The sequence below is a fragment of the Nomascus leucogenys genome, chromosome 21 (genome assembly GCF_006542625.1).
Source record: "Nomascus leucogenys isolate Asia chromosome 21, Asia_NLE_v1, whole genome shotgun sequence".
NCBI classification, from domain to species: domain Eukaryota; kingdom Metazoa; phylum Chordata; class Mammalia; order Primates; family Hylobatidae; genus Nomascus; species Nomascus leucogenys.
Window position 1 is genome coordinate 19,921,724 of NC_044401.1, and position 17,435 is coordinate 19,939,158.

At 39.0% G+C, this 17,435-nt stretch overlaps 1 protein-coding gene across 1 annotated transcript in view; it reads left to right on the top strand.

The window, feature by feature from the left end:
* Positions 1 to 17,435, top strand: part of IMPG2 (interphotoreceptor matrix proteoglycan 2) — a 104,058-nt gene that overhangs the window by 13,696 nt on the left and 72,927 nt on the right. Inside the window, exons 3-4 of the mRNA XM_030801988.1 lie at positions 2,858 to 3,024; positions 16,135 to 16,166. Of these exons, the coding sequence (XP_030657848.1) occupies positions 2,858 to 3,024; positions 16,135 to 16,166 (199 nt within the window). The remainder of the gene's footprint in view (positions 1 to 2,857; positions 3,025 to 16,134; positions 16,167 to 17,435) is intronic.

A 17,435-nucleotide genomic window follows, 5' to 3' on the forward strand; every position in this document is an offset into this window, starting at 1 on the left:
GTTGTTGCTTTCTGTGTACTGTCTATAAAATCTTTGTCTATCCTCAAGTGATGTAGATATTCTTCTATGTTTTATTTTAGAAACTTCATAGTATTAGCCCTAATATTTCAAATCATTTTTTGTGTATAGTATGAAGAAAGCATTGGGATTTATTTTTTCTTTCCCTATGGGTAGATAGTTATTTTTTCAAACATTGTTTTATACTTTCTCTGAATCACTTCATTTCATAACCAGACATTATAGACATTCACTTTTTGTTAGTTTTTACTGACTCAGACTTTTCACCTTTGCATTGTCTTTTGGAAATTACTTTAATTTTCATTTCAAAGTTTTAAGAAGAAGAAATGAAAAACAATGATCTACAAGTAGTTCAGCTCTGCCTCAGTCAGTGCCCGCTAGACTTTTCTGTATGCTGGATGGTCAGAAGTTCTGAATAACAATAATAAGGATACAGTTAGTTCACTAAAAGACAAATTAAGTTTGTAATGAAAGGTTCAGTTTAGCCCTAAAACTCAATTGATAGAGAAACTTTCAATACTCATACATTTCATAATCTGTTAAAGCTTAAGAATTTTTTCGGCTTAGACTATCTTCTTCCACCAAATAACTATTGGACAATCAGAACTGAACATGATAATAACATATGATATTCATGTAGCACTTTGCAATTTGTAAAATACTTTCACAGATAAGATAATACGGCAGTAATTATCCTGTTAAAAAGAGAGATGAGTGAATTGAAGCTTTGAATAGCTAGGTAAGTTACCCATGGTTATCAAACTAGTATACTGGAAAGCTAGAGCAGGAACTTAGATCTTCTGACTGTGTGAGTCCAGAGGCTCCACCTCAATATACTGCCTGATGTGTATTCAATCTTCTTGCTATGAAAAATAGTTTTTTTATCTCTGTGAAATCTAACTTTCTCTCTTACCACTCTCTTCCTCTTCCTTTCCATCCTGATCTATCTGTTACGTACAGTGTCCTGCAACTCTGAAATGGTTTCAGAACAGCAGTACATTCAGTACTACACAAAATGCACAGAGATACTATTTAGCCGTCTTTCAGATCTGTTGCTTTGGAACAACTTAACAAATAAATTGATTAGTTTTTATTTTAATACAGCAATATATTTCTCCTGAATATCATTTTAAAGTTCATGTGTATGTACGTATGTGTGCATATATATATTTTTTTTTCTTAAATTAATAGGCTATATTTCTTAGAGCAGTTTTAGGTTTACAGAAAAATTGAGCAGTGTGTTTAGAGAGTTACCATATATTCCCTCAACTCCCCCACCGCTTTTCCCTGTTATTAACATTTTATAATATTGTGGCATATGTGTTACAATTTATGTGCCAATATTAACACATTATTATTAACTGAAGTTCATAGTTAACATTAGGGTTCACTCTTTGTGTTGTACATTCTATGGGTTTTGACAAATGTATAATGACATGTATCCTCCATTATAGTATCATATGGAGTACTCTTACTGCCCTAAAAATCTGCTATGCTCCTTCTATTCATCCCTGTCTCCCTCAACCCCTGGAAACCACTGATCTTTTTACTGTCTCCATAGTGTTGCCTTTTCCAGAATGATATTGGAATCACCAGTATGCAGTCATTTCAGATTGGCTTCCTCTACTTAGCAATGTGCATTAAAGTTTTATCCATGTCTTTTATGGCTTGGAAGTTCATTTCTGTTTATCATTGAATAATATTTTAGATATATCACAGTTTGTTCATCCTTTCACCTATTGAAGGAGATCTTCATCACCCCCAAGTTCTGGCAATTATGAATAAAGCGACTTTAAATACTTGTGTGCAGGTTTTTGTGTGGACATAAGTTTTTATGTATAAAAAAGACTAATTATTATTTTCTGTTCTCAGATATGAAATGTAGTTTGAGAGTGATAATTTCAGGTGGATATCTTCTACTTGATTTTAGGTAGTACTTTCTGCTTCCTGTAAGCTTTGAGGAAAAGTTTGAATACTCCTGTTTTTTTTTTTTTATCAGAAATATGTGATGACTTTTTGAGCAAGTAGATACAATGCAGTTATGTCACTGCATTTAGCCAAAAAGCTCCAGGCCATTTATAAATGTCAGTGTCTCCTTCCCCAGTGATCCTGAAAAGCAAAGAAGCTGGTTTTTGAAGTTATGACTTTAGGAAAACATCTGCGAGCATTAAGGAAACTGAAAATCACAGTGTCCATTAGGAAAACATTGGATTAAATACAGTATACTCAGTATCAGCTCCACTTTTGTAAAGTATAAACATGGATTTTTTTTTAAGAGATGGGAGAGACACTCCAGCTCATGAAGAGATGAATCAATTCTCTTTGTGAGAAAGGAATGGGAAATATAAATTCTCTTCAGAAATGAAAAGTTTAAACTGGACATACATACAGAAGGCCTTTGACTGAGAATCATTCCTATGTCCCTCCAGAAAGGACCCTTGAGTGTCTCAAGGAATCTGTATGAATCAGTCTGTGATCATTTTAAGAACCCTGGCCGGGCGCGGTGGCTCACGCTTGTAATCCCAGCACTTTGGGAGGCCGAGGCGGGTGGATCACGAGGTCAGGAGATCGAGACCATGGTGAAACCCCGTCTCTACTAAAAATACAAAAAATTAGCCGGGCGTGGTGGCGGGTGCCTGTAGTCCCAGCTACTCAGGAGGCTGAGGCAGGAGAGTGGAGTGAACCCGGGAGGCGGAGCTTGCAGTGAGCTGAGATTGCGCCACTGCACTCCCGCCTGGGCGACAGAGCGAGACTCCGTCTCAAAAAAAAAAAAAAAAAAAAAAAAGAGAACCCCAGAGTATGTTAGCTTTTTGTAAAAAAACACCTCTCTATTTTCTAGTGTGTCAGGAAGCTGTCTGGGAAGCCTTCAGGACTTTTTGGGATCGACTTCCTGGGCGTGAGGAATATCATTACTGGATGAATTTGTGTGAGGATGGAGTCACAAGTATATTTGAAATGGGCACAAATTTTAGTGAATCTGTGGAACATAGAAGCTTAATCATGAAGGTAAGTGTCACAACAAAGGAAGGAATTCCTGGACTATTGTAGGAGCATTTACACAGCTAAGGCCTAAAGGAAGCAAAAGCAAGTGGCAAATGCCTATATTATTCTTTTGTTGAATTGGGCTATCCCAGTAAGCTGCCCTAGGGTGTGGCTTAGTCTTTTATTCCTAGCTCTGGTCTCTATAATATACATTATTAATATTTTCATGTTATTCTGTCCACAAAAAGAAAAGAAGACATTATTAACTCAGACAAGAGCCTCAGCCTTGTTTATAGATGTAAATATTTGGAAATAATATTCAGCAAAGGTTTAGGTTAAGAATATAAATCTGTGAGAGTCAAACGTTTTTGCCAAAGTTTTACATGTTATCAACTCAGAGTGAATAGCAATAACTCTAATTAAGATAGAGGACATAGTTCATTTGAATAAATGTTTAGTGAGGCATAGGAATGATTCTAATAATGAGTGTGCTCACTTGTTTTCCTTGTTTAGACATTGTTTTACTCTTAGCAAAGGATAAATAAACATGCATAAAGACAAATTACCTGCCACTTTTCCCTTTTCGTGTAGCACATATGTATTCATGACAAGAAAATGAAATTGTCCAGACATACGTGGCAAATTGTTCATGCTGTTTGTTATTCCGTATATCTCCCTGTCCATCTATTCAGTTCCTCTATGTCCTCATATGTAACTTCCCTTGCAAGGAACCAACCCTCAGCCTAGAAGATTTAGCTACCATTATTCCTTGAGCTCCCACAATTCTTTATTCATTTTTAATACTGTACTTTTTATATTTTATGATGATTACTTGTATATGTGACTAATTCCTCTTCTAGACTGTGAGTCAAAAGGCAAGGATTATGTCATTGTTTGTTCATTTTTCCATCCCCATAAGGTAGTAAATATGCAATAGATGTTTGTTTAAATGAGTATATAAGCAATAACCACATTGTATTTTTTTACTTGGTACAATTTATAAACTTTATGGAGATTATTTTAAGTACTGGTTCTAAGTATTACATACCTTACAGAGACTGAAGAAATAATTATTGACTGAATAACACTGAGCTATTTTGTGTATAATCAAATCAGATTAGTATATTGTAAAGGTAATAAAATGTATTATCCTATTCTGTTTTTAAATTTTATTTATAGTAGAATAATTATATTATATTCTTTTAACATTTAGTCCAAGAGAGGAATGATCTTATTAAATGGGGGACATTGGGGAGAGAAGGATGGTTTGATAAACATGGGTGGACCAAAGACAAATTTTGCAGGGGTATAAATGTTTTGAAGCTGTGCAGGGTTTTGTGTGTTTTAAAATGAATGCAACTTTTAATCATGGCACCTCACATTTTAATCAAAGGTATGGCATGTGTTTTTTGCCTGTCACATTTTTAACTGCTCAGTATTAATAACTATGTTAATAGCTACTATTTATTCAGTATCTACCATGTGCCATGTCATGTATCAAACTCATTAATAAATTATTACATGTTATAACAACAACCTTATATGGGAGAGACACTCCAGCTCATGAAGAGATGAATCAATTCTCTTTGTAAGAGAAAGGAATGGGAAATATAAATTCTTTTCAGAAATGAAAAGTTTAAACTGGACATACATACAGAAGGCCTTTGACTGAGAATCATTCCTATGTCCCTCCAGAAAGGACATATGTCCCTCCAGAAAGGATCTGTAATGTCTCCATTTTACAGATAAGGACATAGAATTATTAAAATATTTATTCTATAACATAAAACCAGATATGATGGAGCTTAAATCCAAACCCAGTTCTCTTTTCCAAAATTGATGTTTTTTCCTTCACACCATTGGGCCTCCTTTCTCAATCATTACCAATTTTACAAGTTGCAGTGGCTAACATGGGATAGCTATTTAATGGAAAATACATAGACATACACACATGTATACATACTTATATTGCTAATTGCATTGCCTATCTTAATTACGTCCACAATATAGGATCAGCCATTAGTGTAGCACATATATATGACGGGTTAGTATTACCAGAAGAACAGAATCTTCTGATGTTACCTTGGAATGTATCTCTCACAAGTGGAATTTTTAGTAAATTTATATTTGAAGGCATAGAAAATATACTTCCAATAATTATTTAATAGAAAAAGCAGATGAAGGGAATGATCTGTTGCCTGGATAGAGTCGTAAATGATAAGTACAAGTTAGTTAAGTGATGAAGAGTTGAGGATAAACATTCTAGGCAGAAAGGACAGCATGAGCCAAGTATTTGTAGGGAATGACCTGGGCCAATATACCAAAGAGGTAGACTAGGAATGACAGGAGATCAGACTAAAACAATGGATAACTGAACAAGCTTGGATTTAACTCTGTAGATCATAGGAAACCATTGAAGGGTTGTAGGTGGGTAAGTTGCAGGAGCTGATTTGGCAGTTTTGAACTTTAAAAAGGTCGTTATGGTTTCTATATAGCATAGGATGGATTATAGGAGATAAAACTGGAGCAGAGAGACAAGGTAGGGTGTTGCATCAGTACTCCAGGCCAAAGAGGATAAAGATACCAACCAGACCATGAGATAGACAAAGGAAACTTGAGAGATGTAAATAGGAACAAAATTAGTAGGACTCTGATGGGTCGAGACAGGGTGAAGGAATGGCCCAGGAAGCCTTCCAGTTTCTAGCTTGGGTAACTAAGACCAATAACGAGGGCAAAGAAGCAGCTTTGTAGATGTGGCAGGGAGAATGACTTCACTTTTGATGTGTTCATTTGAACCACCTGTGTGAAATGTGAATTGCTTGATATTTAGGTATGAAGCCAAGGATAGGGGTCTGGGATGCCAATGTTGCTATAGGAATCACCATTTTGGACTTAGTGCGGGCATACCTCGTTTTATTGTGCTTCACAGATACTGCATTTTTTTACAAATCAAAGGTTTATGACAACCCTGTGTCAAGCAAGTCTGTTAGTACCATTTTTCCAACAGCATGTGCTCACTTTGTGTCTGTCTCACATTTTGGTAATTCTCAAAATATTTGAAACTTTAAAAAATTATTTTCTTTATCTCTTATGTGATCTGTGATCAGTGATCTTTGATTATTACAATTACAATCACTATTGTAATTGTTTTGGAGTGCCATGAACAATATCCATGTAAGACGACAAGCTTAATTGATAAGTGCTGTTTGTGTTTCAACTGCTCCACCGACTGACTTTTCCTTGGTCTCTCAGGCCTCAGGCTGTCTTCTCAGGCCTCCCTACTCCCTGAGATACAGCAATATATATATATATATTTTTGAGACGGAGTCTCGCTCTGTCGCCCAGGCTGGAGTGCGGTGGCGAGATCTCGGCTCACTGCGATCTCCACCTTCCGGGTTCACGACATTCTCCTGCCTCAGCCTCCTGAGGAGGTGGGACTACAGGCGCACGCCCCCACGCCCAGCTAATTTTTTTGTATTTTTTAGTAGAGACAGGGTTTCACCGTGTTAGTCAAGATGGTCTCGATCTCCTGACCTCATGATCCGCCCGCCTCGGCCTCCCAAAGTGCTGGGATTACAAGCGTGAGCCACCGCGCCTGGCCGATACAGCAATATTGAGATTAGGCCAGTTAATAACCCGACAATGGCTTCTAAGTGCTCCGGTGAAAAGAAGAATAGCATGTCTGTCACTTTAAATTAAAAGCTAGAAGTGATTAAGCATAGTAAGGAAAGTATGTCAAAGGATGAGACAGGCCTTAAGCTAGGTCTGTTGCACCAAACAGTTGGCTAAGTTGTGAACGCAAAGGAAAAGTTCTTGAAGAAATTAAAAGTGGGGGGCGGGGCCAAGATGGCCAACTAGAAGCAGCAGTAATCTGTGGCTCCCATCTAAAAGAACCATAACAGCATGTGAATCCTGCACTGGCAGCCAAGGTATCCAGGTTTTGTCATCAGAACTGACTAGGCGGCTGACGTGACCCACAGAGAGGAAGGAAGAGCAGTGTGGTGCTGCAGCCCCCAGCCAAGGCAGGCAGTGAGTGAGCCTGCTACCCAGCCTGGGAAAACGTGCTTTTTCCATGGAACTGTGCAACCCACGGATCAGAAGATCTCACTTGTGAGCCCACACCACCGGGGCCTAGGGTCCCAACCACAGAACCAAGCAGATTTTCAACAGCCACTAAGCTAGAATCTGCTTAAGCCTGTGGAGCTCCCCGTGGGAGGGGCAACCAGCACCACTGCTGTGGCTGCCCGCTGTCTAAGCCCTTTGAGCTCCTTGCAGGAGGGGCTAGAGCCGACACTGGGACTGATAGCTGCCTAAAACACTAAGGTCCCAGGGCGGGGGAAGGATGGCAGCCATCTCTATTCCAGGCCATGTCTTTCCGCTGCTGGAGCCAGGGAGGCTGGGCGGCTTGGTCCCAAGAGGTATACCCCACAGCCCAACACACTGGCTGTGGCAGACTGCGGACAGAGCGCCTCTTCAGGCCGGACCTTGACACGTCCCTGCTCACTGGGCGGGGCCTCCCTGCAGGAACTCCAACAACTCCATCCAGGGGCTTAGGGACAGACTCTAATCTTCCTGGACCTGAGCCTCTAGGGGGAGGGGTGGCCACAGTATCCGCAGACCGGCAGATTTAGTCTTCCCTCCTGGTAGTTCTGAGGAATCTGGGTAGCCCAGATGAGTGGGTTTCCCCACAGTGAAGCACACCCCCTCCACCAAGGAACAAAGTGCTTTGTTAAGTGGGTCCTGTTCCCTATGCCACCCAACTGGGTGAGACCCTCCAACAGGGGTTGTCAGACACCCTATACAGTAGCATTTCTACTGGCATCAGGTTGGTGCCCCTTGAGGTCAGAGGTCACAGAGGAAGGAGCAGGCACCCATCTTTGCTGTTCTCCAGCGTCATCAAGTGACATCTCCAGGCATGGGAGTGAACCCGATGAGTAGGGCCTGAAGTGAACCCCTAGCAAACTGCAGCAGCCCTACAGAAGAGGGACCTGACCATTGCAAGAAAAACAAGCAAACAGAAAACAACAACAGCATCAACAACAAAAAATTCCCTACAAAAACCCAATCCAAGGGTCAGCAGCCTCAAAGATTGATACTAGACATACTTACAAAGATGAGAAAGAATCGACAAAAAAAGGCTGAAAACCCAAAAGGCCAGAGTGCCTCTTCTCCTCCAAATGATTGCAGTGCCTCTTCAGCAAGGGTGCAGAACTGGATGGAGAATAAGATGGATGAATTGACAGAAGCAGGCTTCAGAAGGTGGGTAATAACAAACACTGCTGAGCTAAAGGAACATGTTCTAACCCAATGCAAACAAGCTAAGAACCTTGATAAAAGGTTACAGGAGCTGCTAACTAGAATAACAAGTTGAGAGAGGTATGTAAATGACCTGGTGGAGCTCAAAAACACAGCATGAGAACTTCATGAAAAATACACAAGAATCAGTAGCTGAATCGACCAAGTGGATGTTAGAGTTTGAAGACTATTTTGCTGAAATAAGGCATGCAGACAAGATTAGAAAAAAAGAATGAAAAGGAACAAACAGAACCTCTGAAAAATATGGAACTATGTAAAAAAAACCGAACCTATGAGTGGAGTACTTGAAAAAGACAGGGAGAAAGGAACCAAGTTGCAAAACATACTTCAGGATATTATCCAGGAGAACTTCCCCAACCTAGCAAGACAGGCCAACATGCAAATTCAGGAAATACAGAGAACACTCTAAGATACTGCATGAGAAGATCAACCCCAAGACACATAATCGTCAGATTCTCTAAGGTTGAAATGAAGAAAAAAATGTTAGAGGCAGCCAAAGAGAAAGGCAGGGTTGCCAACAGAGGGGTGTCACATCAGACTAACAGTGGACCTCTCAGCAGAAACCCTACAAGCCAGAAGAGAGTGGGGGCCAATATTCAATATTCTTAAATAAAAGAATCTTCAACCCAGAATTTCACGTTCAGCCAAACTAAGCTTCATAAGTGAAGGAGAAATAAAATCCTTTCCAGACAGGCAAATGCTGAGAGATTTCATCACCATCAGGCCTGCCTTGCAAGAGCTCCTGAAGGAAGCACTGAATATGGAAAGGAAAAACTGGTACCAGCCACTGCAGAAACACACCAAAATATAAAGACCAATGACACTATGAAGAAACTGCATCAACTAGTGTGCAAAAATAACCAACTAGCATCATGATGACATAATCAAATTCACACATAACAATATTAACCTTAAATGGGCTAAATGCCCTAATTAAAAGACACAGACAGGCAAATCAGATAAAGAGTCAAGACTCACTGGTGTCCTGTATTCAGGAGACCCATCTGACATGCAAAGACACACACAGGCTCAAAATAAAGGGATGGAAAATTTACCAAGCAAATGGAAAGAAAGAAAAAAAGCAGGGGTTGCAATCCTAGTCCCTGACAAAACAGACTTTAAACCAACAAAGATAAAAAAAGACAAAGAAGGGCATTACATAATAGTAAAGGGACCAATTCAAAAAGAAGAGCTAACTATCCTAAATATATATGCACCCAATACAGGAGCACCCAGATTCATAAAACAAGTTCTTAGATGCCTACAAAGAGACTTAGATTCCCACACAATAATAGTGGGAGACGCTAACACTCCACTGTCACATTAGACAGATCAAGAAGACAGAAAATTAACAAGGATATTCAGGACTTGAACTCAGCTTGGGATCAAGTGGACCTAATAGTCATCTGCAGAACTCTCCAACCTCAAATCAACAGAATACACATTCTTCTCAGTGCCACATGGCACTTATTCTAAAATTGACCATGTAACTGGAAGTAAAACACTCCTCAACAAATGTGAAAGAACTGAAATCATAACAAATAGTCTCACGGACCACAGTGCAATCCTGTTAGAACTCAAGATTAAGAAACTCACTCAAAACCACACAGTTACATGGAAATTGAACAACCTGCTCCTGAATGACTCCTGGGTAAATAATGAAATTTAGGCAGAAATCAAGAAGTTATTTGAAACCAATGAGAACAAAGACACAACGTACCAGAATCTCTGGGACACAGCTAAAGCAGCGTTAAGAGGGAAATTTATAGCACTAAATGCCCACAAGAGAAAGCAGGAAATATCTAAAATCGACATGCTAACATCACAATTAAAGAGCCAGAGAGGCAAGTGGAAACTAATCAAAAGCTAGCAGAACACAAGAAACAACTAAGATCAGAGCAGAATTCAAGGAGACAGGGACACGAAAAATCCTCCAAAAAAAAAAAAAAATCAATGAATCCAGGAGCAGGTTTTCTGAAAAAATTAACAAAATAGATTGACTGCTAGCTATCCTAATAAAGAAGAAAAGAGAGAAGACTCAAATAGACACAATAAATAATGATAAAGGGGACATCACCACTGATCCTACAGAATTAAAAACTGCCAGCCGGGTGCGGTGGCTCATGCCTGTAATCCCAGCACTTTGGGAGGCCAAGGTGGGTGGATCATGAGGTCAGGAGATCGAGACCATCCTGGCTAACACGGTGAAACCCTGTCTCTACTAAAATACAAAAAATTAGCCGGGCGTGGTGGCGGGCACCTGTAGTCCCAGCTCCTTGGGAGGCTGAGGCAGGAGAATGGCGTGAACCTGGGAGGCAGAGCTTGCAGTGAGCCGAGATCACGCCACTGCACTCCAGCCTGGCCACAGAGCGAGACTCCGTCTCAAAAAAAAAAAAAAAGAAAAACAACAACAACAAAAAACTGCCATCAGAGAATACTATAAACACCTCTATGCAAAAAAAAAAAAAAAAAAAAAAAATCTAGAAGACATGGATAAATTCCTGGACACATACACTCTCCCAAGACTAAATCAGGAAGAAGTCCTGAATGGATTCAGAATCCTGAATAGACCAATAACAGGTTCTGAAATTGAGGCAGTAATTAATAGTCTACCAACCAAAAAAAAAGACCTGGGACCAGATGGATTCACAGCCAAATTCTACCAGAGATACAAAGAGGAGCTGGTACCATTCCTTCTGAAACTATTGCAAACAATTGAAAAGGAAGGACTCCTCCCTAACCCATTATATGAGGCCAGCATCATCCTGCTACCAAAACCTGGAAGAGACACAACAAAAAAATAAAACTTCAGGCCAATATCCCTGATGAACATTTATGCAAAAATCCTCAATAAAATACTGGCAAACCCAATCCAGCAGTACATCAAAAAGCTTATCTAGCAGGATCAAGTTGGCTTCATCCCTGGGATTCAACACTGCTTTAACATAGGCAAATCAATAAACGTAATCCATCACATAAACAGAACCAATGACAAAAACCACATGATCATCTTAATAGAAGCAGAAAAGGCCTTTGACAAAATTCAACAACGCTTCATGCTAAAAACTCTCAACAAACTAGGTATTGATGGAACATATCTCAAAATAATAAGAGCTATTTATGACAAAAGCCCACACCCAATATCATACTGAATGGGCAAAAGCTGGAAACATTCCCTTTGAAAACTGGCACAAGACAAGGATGCCTTCTTTCACTATTCCTATTCAACATAGTATTGGAATTTCTGGCCAGGGCAATCAGGCAAGAGAAAGAAATAAATGGTATTCAAGTAGGAAGAGAGGAAGTCAAATTGACTCTGATTGCAGACAACATGGTTCTATATTTAGAAAATCCCATTGTCTCAGCCCCAAAACTCCTTAAGCTGATAAGCAACTTCAGCAAAGTCTCAGGATACAAAATCAATGTGCAAAATACCCAAGCATTCCTATACACCAATTATAGACAAGCGGAGAGCCAAATCATGAATGAACTCCCATTCGCAACTGCTACAAAAAGAATAAAATACCTAGGAATAGGGCTAACAAGGTATGCAAAGAACCTCTTCAAGGAGAACTACAAACCACTCACTGCTCAAGGAAATAAGAGAGGACACAAACAAATGAAAAAACATTCCATCCTCATGAATAGGAATACACAATATCATGAAAATGGCCATACTGCCCAAAGTAATTTATAGACTCAGTGCTATTCCCACCAAACTACCATTGACATTCTTCACAGAATTAGAAAAAACTACTTAAAAAGGGCCCGTATAGCTAAGACAATCTTAAGCAAAAACAACAAAGCTGGAAGCATCATGCTACCTGACTTCAAACTAGACTACAAGGCTACAGTAACCAAAACAGCATGGTACTGGTGCCAAAACAGACATATAGACCAATAGAACAGAACAGAGACCTCAGAGATAACACCACACATCTACAACCATCTGATCTTTGACAAACCTGACAAAAACAAGCTGGGGAAAGAATTCCCTATTTAATAAATGATGCTGGGAAAACTGGTTAGCTATATGCAGAAAACTAAAATTGGACCCCTTCCTTACACCTTATACAAAAATTAACTCAAGATAGATTAAAGACTTAAATGTAAAACCCAAAATCATAAAAACCCTAGAAGAAAACCTAGGCAATACCATTCAGGATGTAGGCATGGGCAAAGACTTCATGACGAAAATGCTAAAAGCAATAGCAACAGAAGCCAAAATTGACAAATGGGATCTAATTCAACTAAAAAACTTCCACACAGCAAAAGAAACTCTCATCAGAGTGTACAGGCAACCTACAGAATGGGAGAAAATTTTGCAATCTACCCATCTGACAAAGGTCTAATATCTAGAATCTACAAGGAACTTAAATTGACAAGAAAAAAAACCCCATCAAAAAGTGGGCATAGGATATACCACCATTTCTGAAAAGAAGACATTTATGCAGCCAACAAACATATGAAAAAAAGCTCATCAATACTGGTCATTTGAGAAAAGCAAATCAAAACCAAAACGACATACCATCTCACACCAGTCAGAATGGTGATTATTAAGAAGTCAAGAAATAATTGATTCTGGTGAGGCTGTTGAGAAATAGGAATGCTTTTACACTGCTGGTGGGAATGAAAATTAGTTCAACTATTGTGGAACACAGTGTGGTGATTCCTCAAGGGTCTAGATCCAGAAATACCATTTGACCCAGCAATCCCATTATTGGGTATATACCCAAATGAATATAAATCATTCTGCTATAAAGACACATGCACATGTATGTTTATTGCAGCGCTATTTACAATAGCAAAGATATGGAACCAATCCAAATGCCCATCAATGAGAGACTGGATAAAGAAAATGTGGTACATATACACCATGGAATACTACGCAGCCATAAAAAGGAATGAGATCATGTCCTTTGCAGAGACATGGATGAAGCTGGAAACCATCATCCTCAGCAAACTAACACAGGAACAGAAAACCAAACACTGCATGTTCTCATTGATAAGTGGGAATTGAACAGTGAGAACACATGAACAAAGGAAGGGGAACAACATAAACCAGGGCTAGTTGGGGGGTGGGGGCCAAGGGAAGGGAGAGCATTAGGACAAATAGCTAATGCATGTGGGGCTTGAAACCTAGATGATGGGTTGATAGGTGCAGCAAACTACCGTGGCACATGTATACCTACGTAACAAACCTACACATTCTACACTTGTATCCTGGAACTTAAAGTAAAAGTAAATAAATAAATAAATAAGTAAATAAATATTAAAAGTGCTATTCAGTGAGTATATGAGTGATAAGTAAGCAAAACAGCCTTCTTGCTGATATGGAGAAAGTTTTAGTGGTCAGAGTGGAAGATCAAACCAGCCATAACATTCCCTTAACCAAAGCCAGATCCAGAGCAAGGCCTCACTCTTCAATTCCATGAAGGCTGAGAGAGGCGAGCAAGCTTCAGAAGAATAGTTGGAAGATAGCAGAGGTTGGTTTATGTAGTTAAGAAAAGAAGCTATCTTTATAACATAAGCAAGTGCTGATGCAGAAGCTGTAGCAAGTTGTCTAGAAGATCTAGCTAAGATAATTTATGTAGGTGGCTACATGGAACAACAGATTTTTAATGTAGATGAAGCAGCCTTCTATTAGACAAAGATGCCATCTAGAACTTCCATAGCTAGAGAGAAGTCAATGCCTGGCTTCAATGAAGGACAGACTGAATTTCTTGTTTTGGGATAATGCAGCTAGTGACTTAAATTAGAAGGCAATGCTTATTTACTATGCCCAAAATCCTAGGGCCCTTAAGAAATATGCAAAATCTACTCTACTTATGCTCTATAAATGGGACAAAAAAGTCTGACGGCACCACATCTGTTTACAGTATGGTTTACTGAATCTTTTAAGCCCACTTTTGAAACCTACTGCTCAGAAATTTTTTTTCAAGTATCACTGTTTATGGGCAATGCACATAGCCACCCAAGAGCTCTGATGGGGATGTACAAGCAGATTAATGTTGTTTTCATGCCTGCCAATACAATATTTATTCTGAAGCCCATGGAGTAAGGAGTAATTTCAACTTTTAAGTGTTGTGATTTTAGAAATACTTTTCATAAGCTGCCATAGATAGTGATTTCTTTGATGGATATAGGCAAAGTGAACTGAAAATCTTCTGGAAAGGATTTACCACCTAGATGGCACTCACAACATTCATGACTCAATAGGTGAGGTCAAAATACCAACATTAATAGGGATTTGGAAGACGTTGATTCCAACTCTGATGGAGGACTTGGAGGGGTTCAAGACTTCAGTAGAGGAAGTAACTGCAGATGTGGTGGAAATAGCAGGAGAACTAGACTTAGAAGTACAGCCTGAAGATGAGATTAAATTGCTACAATCTCATAATAATACTTGAATGAATGAGAAATTTCTTCTTATGAATGAGCAAAGAAAGTTGTTCCTTCAGATGGAATCTACTTCTGGTAAACATGCTGTGAACACTATTGAAATGACAGTAAAGGATTTAGACTATTAGATAAACTCAGTTGATAAAGAAGTGACAGGATTTGAGAGGATTGACTCCAGTTTTAAGAGAACTTTTAGATAAAATGTTATCAACAACATTATATATCACACGGAAATCTTTTATTAAAGAAAAAATCAATCGATGGGGCCAAATTCATTGTTGTCTTATTTTTATGAAATTGCCACAGTTACCTCAATCATCAGCAGCCATCATTCTGATTAGTCAGCAGCCATCAACTTGGAGGCAAGACCCTCCAGAAGCAGAAAGATGATGACTTGCTGAAGGCTCAGAGGATTGTTAGCATTTTTTTAGCAATAAAGTATTTTAAAATTAAGGTATATACCTTTTTTAGATGTGATGCTATTGTACTTTTAATAGACTATAGTATAATGTAAGCATAACTTTTATATATACTAGGAAACCAAAAAATATGTGACTTGCTTTATTGGGATATTTGCTTTATTGAGCTTTTATTTGGTCTGGAGCCAAACCTGTAATATATCAGAGGTATGCCTGTAATTGAAACCATGAGAGTGGCTGAGATTATTCTGGGAGAGTCTGTAGAGCAAGAAGAGCAGTGAGTCATTTCTAAATGCAATGAGAGGTATTTAGAGTAACAGTCTCTTTGTTTTACTGATGAGGAAATTGAGGCCTGGCACTAGAGAGATTTTGGGATTTTTCTATATAGCTAAGGAGGGGAAACTGGAACTTGAAACTAGGTCTCCTGATTCCAAGTCACTATTCCTTCTATCATATTGATCTCAAAATAACAATCCTAATTTAGGGGAAACTTGCAGGCAGTTTGCTTTAGAATGCCCCTGGGGAATAATCCAATTATTGATATGATATGTCTTTTTTGTCTGAATTCTGTAGAAACAAACTTATCAATTATTTTATCCACATGTTTACATTGTCCTAGGATGAGAATTATTATAAATACATTAGATAAAAAATTATTTGATTCTAAGTCCATGGCAGGTTTATGTAAAACTCTGCAAATCTGTAACTTTTATACCTTTATAAAATGATTGGCAGATCAAGCCTGTTATTTGAGCCCATTAAGAAAGAACATAGGAACTTCTGTGCATATAAGCAGAGACTGAATGTCAGGGTGTTGCTATAGTCACAAAACAAACTTGGTATCATTATTACCTGTTTTAATCACTTGTCTAACCATAGAGAATAGTAACATAGATTCTACCATGGTAGGGCAGTAGTGGTCTCTATGAAATAAGTTTTATTTACTCCTTAATAACTGTTGTTAACTCAGTCATTTTTATGTCTTTGTTTTCCTTAGAAACTGACTTATGCAAAGGAAACTGTAAGCAGGTGAGTATCTCTTTTTCCCAAAATTCATGTTTGGCAACACAGATGTGTCATAGCCTAATTCAAGACTCACCCCAAATTTAATGGTGCCTTTCTATTTTCTTACCAGTTTGCAATGACCAGGGCTGTGGATAAGTCCCACATGTTTTTCCTCATTCCCAGGCCACCTTTCTTTCCAGACCATGACCACAGCCACTGTGCGCATTTGCTGTCTGACCTTATTATGAGGCAAACTTGCTCCTCTCTTAGATAAGAAAACAGATTTATGGTTTATATGGAGTGAACTATTGTTGTTGAGGTTTAAAGGCTAATGATGAAATTGTTCTGAAATGGTACACCACAGTGGAGGATAGTTTATTAAATGATGGATGGTGCTATGGATCAATTTATTGACTATTGATGATTATGTTCTTGAAACATAGGAATAGCATAACCTATTGTGATTCTTGACTGTGTTCACTGTGGGCTTAGAGCTAAGGTTTCTGGTTTCTGGGAAGTATTAGTACAAAGAAGATCACAGAAGGTAAGGGATTTTGAGCCTATAGGGGCTAAAGCTTTCCAATTCTATTCATCCTCAGAACATCTAAATTATAACAGCATGTGGGTAGTTATATAGGAAGGTACCACTAGAGCATGCAATCCGGGTCATAGTCCAGAATTTTGCCTCAAATTAGAGGGAAGGACAGATTGAAAAAACCAAGTAGGTGAGTCAGTGTTCAGAGATCCAACCTGGGCATCAGAGTCAGGGCAAAACCATAAATGGAATATATATGTGGGTGTTAGTGGGGTATATCCAGGTTTCAAATCAAACACAAGTGAATAGGAAAGAAGTGGGACTCTGTGTGGTCTTATTCAAACAGCCAATGGCACTGAGTCTATACCAGGGTGTGGGATTGAACATTTACTTAAATATGGGGCCATGTGGTCTCTTGGGTGTGGTTTACTCTGTTTTATTTTTTACATTTATTTATTTAGAAACAGGGTTTTGCTCTGTCACCCAGGCTGGAGTGCAGTGGCATGATCACAGCTCACTGCAGCCTCACGCTCCTAGGCTTAAGTGATCCTCCACTTCTGCCTCCCAAGTAGTTGGGACTGCAGGCACACACCATCATGCCCAGCTAACTTTTTTGTATTTTTTTGTAGAAATAGGGTTTTGCTATGTTGCCCAGGCTAGTTTTGATCTCCTGGGCTCAAGCAATTGGCCCACCTCAGCCTCCCAAAGTGTTGGGATTGATTGCAGGCATGAGCCACTATGCCTGGCCGGGTGTGGTT